The 16195-nt window shown below is 55.8% G+C and overlaps 1 protein-coding gene across 3 annotated transcripts in view; it reads left to right on the top strand.

The window, feature by feature from the left end:
• TSPAN14 (tetraspanin 14) overlaps positions 1 to 16195 on the top strand; it is a 54125-nt gene extending 37930 nt beyond the window's left edge. For all 3 annotated transcript variants that reach the window (XM_025850370.2, XM_025850371.2, XM_025850373.2), the window contains exons 3-9: positions 3924 to 3974; positions 5752 to 5898; positions 7619 to 7789; positions 9715 to 9840; positions 10927 to 10971; positions 13308 to 13427; positions 14422 to 16195. In XM_025850370.2, the coding sequence (XP_025706155.1) occupies positions 3924 to 3974; positions 5752 to 5898; positions 7619 to 7789; positions 9715 to 9840; positions 10927 to 10971; positions 13308 to 13427; positions 14422 to 14493 (732 nt within the window). In that variant the 3' untranslated portion in view covers positions 14494 to 16195. The remainder of the gene's footprint in view (positions 1 to 3923; positions 3975 to 5751; positions 5899 to 7618; positions 7790 to 9714; positions 9841 to 10926; positions 10972 to 13307; positions 13428 to 14421) is intronic.

Here is a 16195-nt window from a genome sequence, read left to right as displayed (position 1 = left end):
ATATACTTCCTTCAATCCCTGCAACCCTCCTATGACCCAGGAAAGGTCGTTCCCATTGTGCAGAGGAAATCATAGGCACAGAGGAGTTCCTGGACTTGGCACGAAGTCCTGTCACCAGACAGTTGCAGAGTGGAGACTGGAGCCAGGACCAGCTGACTTGTGCTGTGTGTTCAGCACTACTCCGGCCTTGAGTTTGGCTTACTCTTGGGTCTCCTTCTGCTTTTTATTCTGAGACTCCCATAGGCAGCCCTGTGAATGTCAACCTCTTGACAACCAGGGGACTTGCAAGAACCAGAGCCAGTGGGGACAGAGCCTGAGAGCGTTGCATTGCTGCTGCTGATTTGCCTTGAGCTCCCTGCAGGAAGGCCTCTGAGGCCTGCAAGAATTGCCCAAGTCCTTTTACACACCCCGAAATGAAATCTTGCAAGGGGCCAAAGCCACTGAAGTGTGGGTGATGAGGGGCTGCTTCTGAGCTGCTTGGTTTTGGAACCCTGCTCCTATCCAGCCTGGCCAGTATCCTGGCCAGGTGTCTACACTTCGGTTGTCACTTGAACCTGCTTGGGTGAAATGCCCCAGGCTTGCTCACATGGGGAGTGGATTCCATGTAGCTTCCAGCCCAGAGTGTCCAGAGAGGACCCCTCACCTTCCATAGGGGGCCTTTGCCTCGGGGGGAGGGGGTCAATAATCTTTACAGTGACACCCTGCTTCCTGGCCAGAGTGGGCCACAGAGTGACCCTCACCACCTGAGGATATAGGTCGTGGGCTTCAGAATTGCACAGCCTGAAAGCATCTTCTGTGGAACTCCCGTGCCGTGGGGCCCCTGTGCCTGTCCCTTGCGGTGGGGGGCTCAGGCGGCCGCTTGTCTTCCTGGCCCGGGTGGCTGCCCTGTGGGGGTTGGGATAATGTGCTGTCAGGAGGGTCAGAGACACCCGATTTGGTTTGAACTCTGCCACTGGCTAGTTGTGTGCCTTTGGGCAAATTACCAAGTCATTCTACATCTGAGCTTTCCCGTTTGAAAAGGGGTAATAGTACACACACCCGTGATGGGGTGTGAAGGGGCCCTTTAAACGTAGGAGGTGTTGAATGCTGGCCTCGGCACCCAGGAAAGAGTGGTACCACTTCCCATGGTGACCACAGTGGTGTACATACCTGATGGCCCAAGGCTGGCCTCCCTTTGGGCTTAGTGGGAGTCTGGCCCCATCCTTTGGGAGGGGATTTAATCAGGTCATAAAAGAGAGACAAAGGAGGTTACTCTGAGGCTGGAAAGTACCCAGCTGAACTGTCGCTCCCAGATGGTTGGCCGCCAGGGACAACAGCCCAGCGCCACGGACCATCTGCCCCAGAGAGATCCAGGGAAGGGGCCCCACTGGAAGCTGGGTGAAGCTGGCAAGTGTCCCGGCCTGGCTCATTCACGGGGCTGTTGGGTGAGCTCCCAGACAGGCCACTTCCCCTGTCTGGGCCTCCCTCAGTCTTCTCATCTCTAGAATTGGTCCCCAAAGTTCCTGCCTCGGGCCAGTGTTCACTGAACCCATGATCGGACATGTGATCCCCCCCACCCTGCCGGTTCCTGTCTTTCTGGTGCAAGTTCACGTTAGTTCTTTCTTTAAAACCGAATGGAAAAACCCATGAGCCCTTTTCTTAGTGCCCAGTTGTTGTAAGAGCAGGAAATCTGGGCTGCAGTGGGAGGGAGCTGGTCCTGACTCAGCCAGGGGTCTCAGAGGGGCAGGATCTCTCACCATCCACCGTGGTGCCAGGTGGGAGGTGGCTGTCATGGAAAACGGTTAGGAGGGGCTGCAGTGCTGTTGGGGACACTGGATGAGGCATAGGGAGGGACAACCTCCAGGACAACCTCCTGTCCTGATCCTGATGCCTCTGTGCAGGGCGTGACCATGGACCTGGCCCAGGCTGGGCTTTTGCTTGGCCCCCATTTGCTCTGAATGCATTTGGAGAGCATGAGGTGTAGGTTTTCTCATCTAAACAACCCAGTGAGGTGGCCGTGGTGCCATTTAATTAGAAGGGCAAGAGTTGGCAGGGGCTGGTTGGGCCTGGGAGAGCAAGGCTCCATTTGGGGCCATGTGAAGACTGAAATGTTGTCAGCTATCTTCTGTGCACAAGTCAATGTGGACATTAGGTATGGAGGTTTGGATTTGTGGGTCAGCTGTGTAGAGATGGTGTTTCAAGCCATGTGAATTATAGCTTCATCTAGAGAACCCAGGGGAGGGGGCGGGGCCCCGAACAGAGCAGTGAGGCTTGCCAGCATATAGAGGTGCCTGGGGGAGGATGAGCCAGCAGGAAAGGCTGAAGAGTGACCAGTGCTTTGTGTCGCCAAAGCTGAGCGCCTCCGCACAGGAGGGAATGACCAGCTGTGCCTGGTCAAATCAAATAAACAGAAAAAAGACTTGACCTCTAGCTCTGGCAAGAGGCTAAGTCACTGGGGACCTTGAGGAATGGCGGGGAGGGAAGCCTACTGGATTCAGTGGGCAGTGATTGGTCACCTTCAGGCTTGCCTGCCCTGTAGTGTAAGACGCTTGGGGAGGGAGAGGAAGCGCTCATGCACTCCATCAAGAAAAACCAAGGCCTTTAGCCACTAGTTAAATCAGCAGGAGGACCACAGAGTTGTGAAACCAGGGTGACATAGCCAGACCGCGTGTTGTTCCCTGGAGTTGAAGCTGCAGCAGCGTCGGGGGCTTTGTCTGCGTCCTCAGTGCTGGCCGCAGAGCTTGGCATTTAGGAGGGCCTCAGGCAGTATCTGTTGAATAAATTGCGTTCTAGGCCCTTCTCCTCCACTGCTGGGTGTTTTCATCTTGGCCCTCTTGGGCCCATGTTCTGCTTTGTAAAGTGGACGAATCGGGTGCAGGCAGGGCTTCTGTGGGAACCAGCGGTGAGGGGTCTGTGAACCCTCTGAAATCCCATCCCAAGTATTGGGCACAGAAGCATTCTGTGAAGGTGGTCTGTGATTCCAAAGAGGTTGCGATCTCCTGAGGGCTTTCTTTAAAGGGCCTTCCCTTCCCACTCCAGCCCCCTGGGGCCAGTAGTGAACAAAGGAGATCTTAAAGTGTGAGAATACTCCTTGGAGAGGTGAGTCCTAGACAGACCTGGCCCCATTATTTATCGGGAGGTACTGATGAATGGCAGGCAGATGCTAGCGTGGTATAAAGAACTTACGCAGAAAAATAGGCAGCTTAATTTTCAGAGACCAGGCGTTTTGTTTTATACGGAAAAAAATCTCTGGTTTAGAGACCTTTGTGGTGTGTGTGGGGGGGCTTTCTGTTGTGGTACAGGTGAAGCAGCCTGGTTCCAGTGGGGTGGAGGGGTGCGCCTTTTCTGGGGTGAATGCGTTGTTTAGCACAGGCCCATTTTAATTCAGTAACAAATAACCCAGTAACCAATAACGCGGAGCACACATGTGCCCCATGTGGAGCGGAGGTGCCCAGGGCTCTGGAGAGCCTGTGAATGCATCTGGGGGGCTGTCACAGAGGGTCATGTCTTCTTTATACCAGATCCTGCACTGAAGTGAGTTCGGGGGCTTTGGGAATGTGGAAGAAACAGGGCAGGGCCATCATGATGTGTCTCTGACTCCATAGTGTCGAGGGCAGACTCTGCTCTGAGATCTTCCTCTCTGCTCTCTGGAGCATGGGGGCCATTGAGTTTGTCCAGATGTTCAGGGAAGGTATGTGTAAGTTACCCCAAACGCCTGGCCGTCCCTTTGCTCTGGGGTAGAGTTCGCGTCGTCTGCAGGGACCGAGGGCTTGCCTTGCCACTGGCCCGCCTGCACGGACACGAGCCAGGAGCGTCCCTTGACTAGCAGTGTGGATGTCCCTCCAAGAAGCACGTTCGTGGTGCTGGTTGCAGACTTAACTAATTCTCGCCCTCTCTCCCTCCTTCCCCACTTCTCCCCTTCCCTCCCCTCCTCCCCTGCTTAGTTGGCTGGAGTTGTCTTCCTTGGAGTCGGACTGTGGGCATGGAGCGAAAAGGTAGGTGTTACTGTTACCAGCACTGTGGAAGCATCAGGTCGCCTGGAGCAGGTGTGTTCAGCTTTAATTGCTCCTTCCAGACTCCTCTCTGACAAGCATTCTTGCACGGGGTAATGGTTTGTAGCCATGGGTTGTCACAGAGCCAGCTCTGGGAAATAGTTACTGAGCTTGTCGTGAGACCTCCTGGGGCCCTGGGACTGGCTCTGCTTCCCTGTGGAGGGGGTCACTGCTAGAGGCCATGGCTGGGCTGGGCTGGGCTGGGCTGGTTGGGTTTTTGAGCTCCGTGAGTGAGGAGAGCCCTCTTTGCTGTTCCCAGAAGCCTCAGACGGCCTGGGGGCTTGTCTGCCGTTGTGTCTGGGGCAGTCCTGGGGCCGCCTTCTGTTCCTGTCTGTGCCTCTGGGAGCGAGCACCTCCTTGAACACAGTTGTGTTTATTCCTGAAGTTCTTGCCCTTCTGAGATCCGGAGCAGGGCTGTGTTACACGCCCCCTGGGTGCCCTTCCTTACACACCTGTGAACCTCCTTGCCCAGCCTGTGCAGGAGAGGGGAGGTGGGGAGACTGGGCTCTTCCTGTCCAGAAGGACAAGGGGCAGTGGAGGCTCTGAGGAGGGGACTGGACGCGTGAGCTGCGGTGCCAGCTTCTGCTCTGCTGGTGGGTGCATGCCAGGGACGTAGAGCTGAATAGGACCCTCGCTACAGGGCAGGCAGAAGAGGGGAGAGAGAAGGAGCAAGGCCGAACAAGGTGCCCTGGGCCAGGCAGGCAACAGTGGGAACTAAAGCATCTTCAAGCCTCAGGCCTGGGATCCTCTCTTATCCCTTCAGTGGAAGCTCCCTTTGGTTCCAGGAGAAGGAGGCGGGAGAGCTTAGATCCATGGGCTTTCTTGCCATGGCCTTAGGAGGTGAATAAGGCTCGCCTTGGGGTTTAGGCATCTTCAAGGTAGCCTGTGAACCCCTAAAGGGCAGGAGCTGAAGTGCAATGTCACTTTGTCCTGCGGACAAACCCTGCAAGCCCCTGCAAACCGTGACTCATATCGCCACCGTGTGGCCATCTCCTGAACGGCAGCAGCTCCGGCTGGGCCCTGAGCAGAGGCCTGGCTACCTGGGAGCCTGGGGGCCGCTGGGTGCTGGGCTGGTGGCTCCTTTCTCCTTCCTCCTTTGCATCCTGTAGAACTCCTCAGTCGGTTTTGGTTCTCACTAGCCACATGTGACTGTATGTATTTAAATTAGTTAAAATGAAACATGAGTTAAAATTCAGCTTTTCATTGCCCTCAGGTGCTCAATAGTAATGGGGCCAGTGGGTACCATTTGGGACAGTGCTGCCTTCGTCTCCGTGGCTGTTTTCCACCAGGGTGTGCATACTGAAGCTGCTTTCAGCTCAGGATAGTGGGGTTCTCCACGAACTGAGTGCAGAGTAAGCTGCCACATGGCCAGAGGTCAGGGTGAGGCTCTGGCCCTAAGGTGCCCTCCACTCCAGGCCTGGCATAGGGATCTTGCAGTCTCCAGAAAGAGTGTGGGTTCTGCCTGGGAGGGGCTCACAGCCGAGGTGCAGCCCAGGATTGCTGCGTGCGAGGGCCCTAGGAGCTGAGGCGGGGTTGGAGCGGCCCCTAAGAGGGCAGGTGGGCAGGGGCCATGCTCTGTGTTCTGGCCTGACTGTTAATGAGAGGGCTGAGCCTCAGAAGACAGGTCCCTGTCCTTATTTTAGCTCTGGACACAACCTAGCCCCCCCCCGCCAAGGCACCCTCGACTCCATGAGGCTGATGCTTTCTCTGCCTCTTCCAGGGAGTGCTGTCTGACCTCACCAAAGTGACCCGGCTGCATGGAATCGACCCTGTGGTGCTGGTCCTGATGGTGGGCGTGGTGATGTTCACGCTGGGGTTCGCTGGCTGCGTGGGGGCCCTGCGGGAGAACATCTGCCTGCTCAAGTTTGTGAGTAGCCGCAGATACAGGGGCGGGAGGGGTGTGGGCTCTGCGGGGCAGGCTTACCCCTTATCTGGCCGGAGAGGGTGGCAGCTCTTACAGTCCCCGCCCCCCGCCCCCCCACCGGGCCCCAGCAGTGCGGGGAGGAGACTGCCCACCAAACAGTAAGATTTCAGGAAACAATCAGCTGAACCAGCTCCTCATCCCTGGAAAAGTTGGGCCCCTCTAGTTTTCAGCTCCTGGAGGGAAGAGATGGCTAAGCAGCCAGCTCCTCTCCCCCTCCCTTGCCTCTTATTTCCCTCAGAAGTTCTAAAGGAATTGTTTGTTTGCTACTCACCTTTGCCCTTCTTGGCTAAGATCAAAAGATGTTGCCAGGAAAGTTAGGAAACCATTTCCTCCTCCAGGGTGTGTGAATGTGTTGGGATGTGCAATGCAGAATCCTTAATTTCCTGGCAGAACTGCCAGTTACGAAGAATTTGGTTGTATATTTAGATACAAATTCACGTTGAAATGCATTCAGTTAAAATTAAATAGCACCTGGTGGGGAAAACACATAATCGTGTTTTGCAATATATTATTTGTTGAATTTATTAGATCAAGCCTTCTCTTCCCCAGGCTTAATTTAAAAAGCGAAACATGTGTTGTTGTTGTTGTTGTTTTTCTCATTTTTTTTTTCCTCTTAAAAATGTATGTACTATCTTCTGTGTGAACGGAGGTTGCGTTTTGGAGGGCTTTGTGCGTATGTTTGTTTGTGTGTGTATGCGGGTGTTTCCCCTTGTCTTATTCTGAGACCTTTGCCTGCCGTGGCCTCGCTGCTTGGAGCGCAGGGTGACCAGTGGTGGTAATGGCCAGGAGAACTCACTCACTGCTGGCCGGACGTCTGCCGGATGGGAGAGGTGCAGCTGTGGGGGGCCTTGGAGAAGGCCACCACTGTGGTGGCCAGGGGCGCTGTGCTTCTACAGAGGTCTTGACACGTACAGAGGGACTCAGACGTCCTGCATGAGCTGCGTGACCTCAAGCGAGTGACATGCCTGAGTGGTTTCCTTGTCCCTAAAGTGTGGGCGACAGTAGATTTCTAGCAACTTGGATGGTTGTGTGTGTGAGGAGAGTGGTAGATACTGTGTCTGGGCCCCAGGCTTTGCCCTTAAAGGAGCTGATGGCCTGGTGGGGTAGGTTACCATTGATTCCCGGAATGGGGCTTGTTGGGGGAGGCTACCTCACAGGAAATGGGTGACACGGTGGCTTGGAGCTTTCTCGTCCTTTCACTCATTTCTTACCAATGATGCTGTGATGTGGGTGGGGGTGCACATCTGCATTTACAGATGGGGTGGGGCTGCCAGTCGGTAACATGAGATACCCGGGGGCTCCGGCACTGGGCTCTTGGGTGTGGAGCCCACACTCTGTGGCAGGCACCGATCCCGGGTTAGATGAGGTTCGGCCCGGCCGGAGGCGTGATGACCCTCGGTCCCGTGCTTGCCCCACGGAGTTCTGCAGTACCATGATGACCCTCGGTCCCGTGCTTGCCCCACGCAGTTCTGTGGCACCATGATGACCCTCGGTCCCGTGCTTGCCCCACGCAGTTCTGCGGTACCATGATGACCCTCGGTCCCGTGCTTGCCCCACGCAGTTCTGCGGTACCATGATGACCCTCGGTCCCGTGCTTGCCCCGTTGCCCCACGCAGTTCTGCGGTACCATGATGACCCTCGGTCCCGTGCTTGCCCCACGCAGTTCTGCGGTACCATCGTGCTCATCTTCTTCCTGGAGCTGGCTGTGGCCGTGCTGGCCTTCCTCTTCCAGGACTGGGTGAGAGACCGGTTCCGCGAGTTCTTCGAGAGCAACATCAGATCCTACCGGGACGACATTGACCTACAGAACCTCATTGACTCCCTTCAGAAAGCCGTAAGCACTGCCGGCGCTGGCCTCCGGGTAGAGTGTGGGCTTCCATGGCTGGGGACGGTGCTTCCGGCCTCGGCTAGTGGGGAACCCTGGGCATCCATCCTCAGCCCGGCAGGTAGCGGGGAGGCTGTGGGAGGTGCCGCTCCCGCCTCTGGTCAGTTTAGCTTTGCCTGCCCGTGGTTGCCTGGATGTGTGGGCGTGTTCACAGTGTGTCTTCCACCATTTGCATGGGGCAGGCAGTCTAGCTGCCCCCGCGGCCTCCCTCCCCCTGGGGCCCAGGTCTCTCCAGTCCCGGCCATGCAGGCGGCCGCAGGTCCCCGGGTGCTGTGGGTACCCAGGGGCGGAGCGTCTCCTCCCCCCAGTGCGTGACTCACCGTCTGAGGCTATTCCTGTCTCCTTCCTCCCTGGGACCTTTTCCCCTTCCTGTTCGACAGGGCAGAGCAGCCTGGAGGAAGCTTCCCCAGATGGGGAGGAATGTGACCTCCCCGGAATATGTCCCCAGGGGGCTGTCTCAGCCATCCCAGGCCTGGGCCTTGACTCCATCTGGCCCCTGTCTCCCCTGTGTGCGTCTGCACCTGGAGGCTTGGACCACAGCCATCCCCGCCCTAGGGGGGCCCACTCCCCACCACCGGCTGGGGCAAGGCCATCGTGTGATCTGTCTGTGCGCTGCCGGAAAACCTCGCTTCCTCAGGGACTTCATGTGGAATGCTTGGGTTCTGAGAAGAAAATAAGCAAGCAAGCATTAAAAATAACTCTGGTCCACTCTCATGTTCACGAAAACTTGTTTACCCTTATGTCGTGTATCTGGGGATCCAGCCAAACCCACTTATGTGACCAGAGACCCTGTGTCGTAATAGTGACTGGCACTCGTCTGCGACAACCCCATCGCAGCCCCTTCCTCCCGCCCCTCACTGAGCCCGCCCGCGGTTCCCGTTGTCCCAGCACCTCGCTGTGCCCGGGCGCTCCTGCCCGCACCTGCCTCGAAGCCAGGGCGCTCTTCTTCAGTGCCGCCTTTCCCCTCGAAAGTACGTTCTCCAGAGGCACTCAGTAAATTGTGGAGATTCCTCATGCTGAGATACTCGGGAACCATGAAAGCAGCTGGAACAGGGCAGGGTAAAGGGGGGGATGGGATTTTCTCTTAGAAGTGAAAGAAGACAGCCGGGAATCCTGGTCCCGTGTTTGTTGTGATCACGGCCACAGCCATGTTAGCAGTCAGGACAAGTGTGAAAACGGAGTCTGCTCCTGCTCTGGGACGACCTTGACATCACCGTGCTATTGTCGGTGTTTGGCTGTTTTACAAGTTTTAGATGGCGATTCTCTTGGTGACTACACCAGATAATGGGGGTGTGCAGAGACCCCAGGTTATGGGGGACAGAGCTATGATTGTGTCACTGTCCACCCCGCTCACAATTCTGGCCTTAGGAGTCAGACGTCCAGCAGCTGTGTTTTGTAAGGAGGCACCTAAGGGAAGTAAGGCCAGCTTGGAAATTTCTCTGGGAGGGAGCTGCACTCACAGCCCACAAGGTGGGGTTCTCAGGGGCACGAGAGAACTGCATCAGAGGTACTGAGTGGCCTCCGAGGAGGGTGAGGAATCTGCTCTGGGTTGAGGGGAGGGGAGGAAGGGGAAGCTCCAGGGGGAGGAAGGTCTGGACCAGAGTGCCGTGTCCCAGCGGAGGCCAGGGGGCACTGCGGGGCCAGGTCTGCCTTGCGGGCCCGGGCGGGGGCGGGGGGGGGGGTGGTGGTGGTGGTGGCGGCTCATGGCCGAGTTTCCTGGTTTCCTTCTTAAAAGGCTGCCCAGGTCATGCATCTCTGTGCATGCAGGAGGTCAATGGGGGGCGCTTCCTGTCGTGTCCCCGCTCCCCTCTGGGTGGTCACAGCTCTGGCTCAGAGCCGGAGCCCCTAACAGCTCTCGGCTTTTGTGATCCCAGAACCAGTGCTGTGGGGCATATGGACCTGAAGACTGGGACCTCAACGTCTATTTTAACTGCAGCGGCGCCAGCTACAGTCGCGAGAAGTGTGGGGTGCCCTTCTCCTGCTGCGTGCCGGACCCTGCGGTGAGTTGGCCTGCCCCGGGGCACGTGGAGAGCAGTTCCGGGCTCTGGAGGCTCCGGGCTGCTCCTCTTCGGACCACCCTGTGCTCCCTCCGCACACCGCCGCCTGGCTCCTGCAGCGCCCAAGTTCTCTGTGTGTACATCCCAGCAACGGTTTTGCATGACCTACCCTTGCCCTAGTGTTCTGGGTGAAGCGGGAGAAAACCAGTCGTGTCCCCCCCTCGAGGGGCTCTCACGCAGGGCGCCTGGATGAAATGCTAGAAACGCGGTGAGCCCTGGGCCGCCCTCTTCACTGTCCTCTGGAGAGAATGCCCGGGCAGTGGGGGTACTCACCGTCTGGGGGTGGTGGAGGATTCTCGCCTTTCTTCACCTGGTCTCACTCCCAGCCCATGGCCTGGGTCCCTGGGTTCCAGAAACGGGGCTCTTGGGGTGACCTGCGAAGGGGCAGTGAATGTTTGCTGGAACTGTGAACCCTTTACAGCTGTGGTACTGGGCCCCGGGGCTCCAAGCAGGCCCGCTCCCCAGCCTAGGAGAGGCTCGGGTCTGCTGCGGCCACACAGCTAGGGCCTGAGATCTCCACTGTGCCCGTGAAATACCGAGCGAGCGGAACTTGCATCTCCCAGCGCAGACACTAGCAAACTATGACCCGTGGACCGGATCCAGCCTCCTTTGTGTAGGATCTTTGAGCCAAGAACAGTTTCACCCATTTTTAAATGGTTGACAATAAATGAAAGGAAGGATAATATTTTGTGATAGGTGAAAATTATATGAAATTTGAATTTCAGTGTCCATAAGTTAAGTTTTGCTGAAATATGGCCATGTGCATTTGTTATGTATCATCCATGTCTTCCTTCATGCTCTGTGAGCAGAGTTGAATAGTTGCTATGTAGACAGGTCTCCCTCACACACACAGCTGGCCAACCTTTGTCCTAGTATGAAAGGTTAGTTGGCATCGGGATTAAAGGATGTGAGCTATAATGGAATTTGTAAAGGTGTTTGCTGATGTTTGTTTGGGACTTTTCTAGAGCCTTCCACCACTGGCTTCCCAAGAGAACAAAAATGACCAATTTCTTCCTGCTTTTCTTACAGCAAAAAGTTGTGAACACACAGTGTGGATATGATGTCAGGACCCAGGTGAGCACCTGATGCATGCAACTTTGAGTTCGTCAGGTTTATTCCCTGTGGTCCAGCATCCTGATTTAGCACAAATGCATACTGGAGTGGGTGAGACTTGGGGAGGTGCCATCTAAGCTGGGAGCGAGCTGGGTAGGAGCCGCTGGTGGCAAGACTCCCGGGAACAGTGAGGGGGGTGATTCCCAGCCCTGTGAACTGCAGTCACAAAATCTAGCAGTTGCTGCATTAGCGGGAAGAGGTCAGATGAAAGTTTCGGGAACAAAGGCTATATTTTTAATGACTCCTTGGAGTCCCAGGAGGTGTCTGTTCTCTAGGAGTTCAGGATGAAGCTGTAGGAGCGCGTGGCTTGGTTTAGCTGCCATACTGAGGCGGGGGTGACAATGAGCAGGGAGATGGGTCTTGGGGCGGGAGAAAGGCTCAGTCCTCCAGGGCTTTCTTCAGGCCACAGGGGGTGTGGGGATGAAGAGAAGTGAGTGTCCCCCTCCCTGCTGGCACTGCTCTGTGGCCTTTGGTGGTATGAGTGACTGATGTTCTGAAGGAGGGAACTTGGGGAATCCGCGGAACTTGGGGAACTTGGGGCATCAGGGATGTGTGCCTCCGGTTTGGGAGGCCCGAAGCCCTTCTGCAGAGATCTCTGTCCGTTGGACAGGATGGGCCTGTACCAGCATTGTCCTCTCATTGCCACTTGCATTAGATTCTAGGGCTGTCATAACAAGTAGCCCAGACTGTGGCTGATACAACAGAAACTTCTCTCCTCAGAACTCGCGGTCAGAAGTCCGACATTAGGGTGTTGGCAGGGTTGGTCTGAGGCCTCTCTCCTGGCCTTGTGGGTGGCTGCCTTCTCCTGTGTGTGTGCCCACCTCGTCCTCCCTCTGTGTCTTTTGGTGTCCTGATTGCTTTTTTTTAAAGATTTTATTTATTTATTTGATAGAGAATGAGAGAGAGAGAGACCATGAGAGGGGGGAGGGCCAGAGAGAGAAGCAGACTCCCCGCTGAGCAGGGAGCCCGATGCGGGACTCGATCCCGGGACTCCACGATCATGACCTGAGCCGAAGGCAGTCGCTTAACCGACTGAGCCACCCAGGCGCCCCTGATCACTTTTTATAAGGACACCAGTCATATTGGATTAGGGCCTACCCTGATAACCTCATTTTAATTTATCTCTTTTTTTTTCATATAGTCTTTCTCTTTCTCTGATTTATTTCGCTTAGCATAATACTCTCTAGCTGCATCCACGTTGTTGCAAATGGCAAGATTTTATTCTTTTTTTATGGCTGAGTAATAATCCATTGTATATATGTAACACATCTGTTTTTCCCTCAGATCTAGAGTTTGGGTTCGGTTTAGGGCCAGCGTAATGGTTAAGGTGTTAGGGTTGGGGACAGTGTGAAGGTATCTGCCTATTATCCTGCAGTTCAGAGACCTCTGTGGAGGGATAACTTTAGAGTTAGGGTTATCATTAGGGTTAGGGGTTAGGGGCTAGGGTGAGGGTATGGGTATGTGCCTGGTATCCTGCTGTTGAGAGATCTCTCCAGAGGGTTCAGTTTAGCGTTAGGGTTAGGGTTATGGGTTATATTACCTCTTTAAACACCTGCCTCCAAATGCAATCACATTCTGAGGAATTGGGGGTTAGGACTTCAACGTCTGAGTTTTAGGGGGACACAGTTCACACAGTTCAGCCCCTCACCCCACTGAAATGGATTACTAATCCATCAGTATTGCCATGGGTGAGGCTGCATGCGGGTGAAGGTGGGCTGTGTGTGCTGAGGGCACCTCCTGTGTGCCTACTGAGTCTCCACTAAGGGTCAGGATTGGAAGGAGCCTGTGGGCTTATGACCGTTCCTGTGACCCTGGCTCCTGGAGCCAAGCTTAACTGGGTGGGGGACACACTCTGGGAAACCACTGTCCTCTCCTTCCCCGGCCAACTTCTCTGACTTAGAAGATGCTGAAGGCCCTTCTAGTTTCTCTCTTTAAAGGCACATCTTTCTTCTTGAGCCCTGAGGCCCCTCCCTCCCTGTCCTTCAGATGTGGGCTCTGGAGCTGTGTCCCTCTTTCAGTCTGGGGAGGCCCCACCAGGACTGGGTGAAGACAGCCGCCAGGGAGCCTTTGTTGGGGCAGAGTAGAAGATGCAGACTGCCTGGGGAGATGGGAGAGGGCAGAGACTGGGGCAGGTGGATGCAGTTCTCCTGGAGAGTTCTGTCCATCCTTGGCACTCACCTTCCAGCACCCTGGCTCCCACCGAGCCTCACCCTGCCCACTGCGGGAACCCTCTGGGGAGCCGGGGTGGGGACGCCCCACATGTCTTGGGCTCAGGTCACTGTGGTGTTTCCCTGCAGCTGAAGAGCAAGTGGGACGAGTCCATCTTCACAAAAGGCTGCATCCAGGCACTGGAGGGCTGGCTCCCGCGCAATATTTACATCGTGGCCGGGGTCTTCATCGCCATCTCCCTGCTACAGGTTCGTTTCCCCTGCCCTTTGTGGCTTCCTTCGTCCTTGCGGGTCGCACCTGTTCATTTGAGCCAGATCGCACGTGGGAAGACTGGTGGCCGAGAGAACGAGGAGGGGGAGGGGAGGCAAGAGCTCTGCGCATCAGAGAAACCAGGAGTTCTCCGGGGTGCCCGGGGCTTGGGAGGAGAAGCCCGCAGCCCCCAAGCAGCCTCCGGGACGGCTGCCACCGCCGTGGGGAAAGCTCGTCGTTCACCTCCCACGTGGTGCCGTGAAGAGGGTGTCTGACGCGGCCCGGGGCCTGCTCCCCGTCCACACACTCCTTCCTCCTTCACCCCGCGAATGTGTGTTGAATGATCTCTGAGGGAAGCTCAGACGCAGAAGTACCTAGAAAAGGAAAGAACAAATTTACTTGCCAAACGGGCAAAGCAGTCAGACTTCAGAAGGACTGGCTCATCAAATGTAAACCACAACAAGAATTTAAAGGGGAAGTAAAATTCCAAGATTTCCGAGTTCATGTTGGTCTGTTTCTGGTAGAAAAACTGTCTTCCCACATGACGATGCTGGTCACCAAGGTCAGATGGCAGCACTGCTAAAATCAGGGAGAACCTTGTTTTTATTGTGGAATCCAGGTTTACAGGAAACATCAAGATTTATTATTTTGCGTCAGAACCAGTCAGGTGACTCTGTTATTTTTGGTTTAACTCTGGGTGCAAAGTATGCCCCAGCTCATGGTATGTGACGTGCATGGCCCTGTCGGAGGCAGGCTTTCTGTGCTGCCTGCCATGTGCCCCAAACTTCTAGGCCCCAGGGATATAGCAAAACAGATCCCAGGTCTCACTTTTTACTGGTGGGTGGGTCTTGTTTTGCCACAGGCCTGGTTGTTTTTCTGTGTGCCGCATCCTCAGTGTGCAGAGCAGGCCTGGGGCTGGTGTGCAGTGCAGGCTTCCCCGTGCACCTTGCCGTCAGGCCCCAACACTGACAGCCTGTCTGGCTTTGGTTTCAGATTTTTGGCATCTTCCTGGCGAAGACCTTGATCTCGGACATTGAGGCGGTGAAGGCAGGCCATCACTTCTGAGGAAGAGAGGTGAGCAAGCAGAGCTGAGCCACGCTGTGGAGGCCAGAGCCCTTCACTCTTGTCAACTCGACATCCAGAGGGAGAGAAGTGGACGCACCCAGCCAGAGCCAGCACCCTGTCTTCGGCATCACCGTGCTGCGACCTCCCTGTTTCTGTTTGCTGGTGCTGAAGACCGAGGGGCCCCTCTGACCTGCACGGACTTGGGACGGAGACCCCCCCCCCCGACTCGGGGTCTACCCAGAGACAGAGAAAATGTCTTTAAGTGGGGGTGGTGACTCTGAGGGACAGAAGGCTCCCGTGGCTGTGAAAAGGGCTTGACTTGGTTCTCCTGGAGACTAAGCGTGTCTGCAGGGCACCCTGGCCTCCCAACTCGTGTCACCGGTGCTGGCCTGGAGGGCAGCCTCATCTGCTGCGGGTGGGACATGGGGGCGGGGGGGGTGGGCCCAGCAGGCACGGACGAGGCTTCTCCCAGCAGCAGAAGGACCTGGGGAGGGCTCGGGGCACAAGTGGACCGTGCCAGCAGAGCCTGTGCTGTCTGCACAAGTTGGGGGATGTTTGCGGGATCCTCAGCCGTGTCCAAGTAAGCCTGAGCCATGTGTGGACGGGTGCCACGGAGCACCCCCTCCGCTGCCCCTGCCAGGGCAAGACCCGCCTCCAGTCTCACAGAGGTGTGCCCGATGGCACGGGGGGTAGGGGGGCGTGGGCAGCGTTCTCCTCTGAGTCGGCTCTCCCTCTCTGAAAGTGTGTAAATAGTTTATTTATAGGGATAAGAATGTTCTCACACCGTTTCTTCATTTCCTCTGGCATTCCCTCCAAGCAGCCTTACATGGTGTCTGGGACTGAAGCCATCCCTCTCAGTTCCCTCGAGTGTCTCAAGAACCAACCCCATCACTTCTCCTTTCCATGCCTCACAGCCCAGGTGCACACGTGTGCTCCCTCTTCCTCTCTGCACCCCCAGCTCACATGCACCCACTCCCCTCCCCAGCTTGGCCTCACTGGCTTCTGGTCTTGGTGCTACTAAAACCGCCACCCGGAACTTGAATCCTGACCCCCCCCCCCTCCGCCGCCTGCCCCCAGGCAAGGGCCAGGGAGCCCCAGCCAGAGGCGGCAGCCCAGAACCTGTGACCAGGGCTCCTCTCGAGGCCACGTGCTAAGGGCCGCTGGTCGGCCTGGCATTTGCCTCTCCCTGGAGAGCGGACCTGTGGCCGGGCCCCTCTGTGGAGCTGGAGACCTCGGCCTGCAGCTGTGTAGAAGCAGCTCGGGATGGTTCTTTTTTTTGGCTAACTTTTGTGATGACCCCCCTCCACTGTCCCCAATCAGGATATCTGTGGTGATCATGTCCACCCTCCCTGGCAGGGCTGTCCTGGGGCTTGCTCTTGGAAATGAAGTCTGTCTTATGTACCGAGTGGTTTGTGCGTCTTTGGCTGGGCTCCTAACGCTTCTCTGGGTCTTGTACCAGTTCTGTCCTCATCGTTCAGGGATTGAGTGCTACCTTCACTGACTTGCCGAAGTGTACATGCTAGTGTGGTGTATACTGGTGGGTGTTTGTTAATGATGGTATGATTTTTGTTTTTGTTCTTGTTTTTTTTTTTCTTTACAATTTTCTCTGTAGACTAGAGGAAGAAGAATGCTTGTGTTTTCAGGAAGTGTGATGCTTTTCTTTGACTGCCAAACTCTTTTATGGAATATATCTTTATATTAA

This window comes from Callorhinus ursinus, unplaced genomic scaffold (assembly GCF_003265705.2).
Source record: "Callorhinus ursinus isolate GAN/ISIS: 27379988/994484 unplaced genomic scaffold, GSC_fseal_2.0 scaffold31, whole genome shotgun sequence".
In the NCBI taxonomy this organism is placed as follows: domain Eukaryota; kingdom Metazoa; phylum Chordata; class Mammalia; order Carnivora; family Otariidae; genus Callorhinus; species Callorhinus ursinus.
Note: the sequence above shows the minus strand (reverse complement) of the source record. Positions and strands in the feature narration are given on the sequence as shown.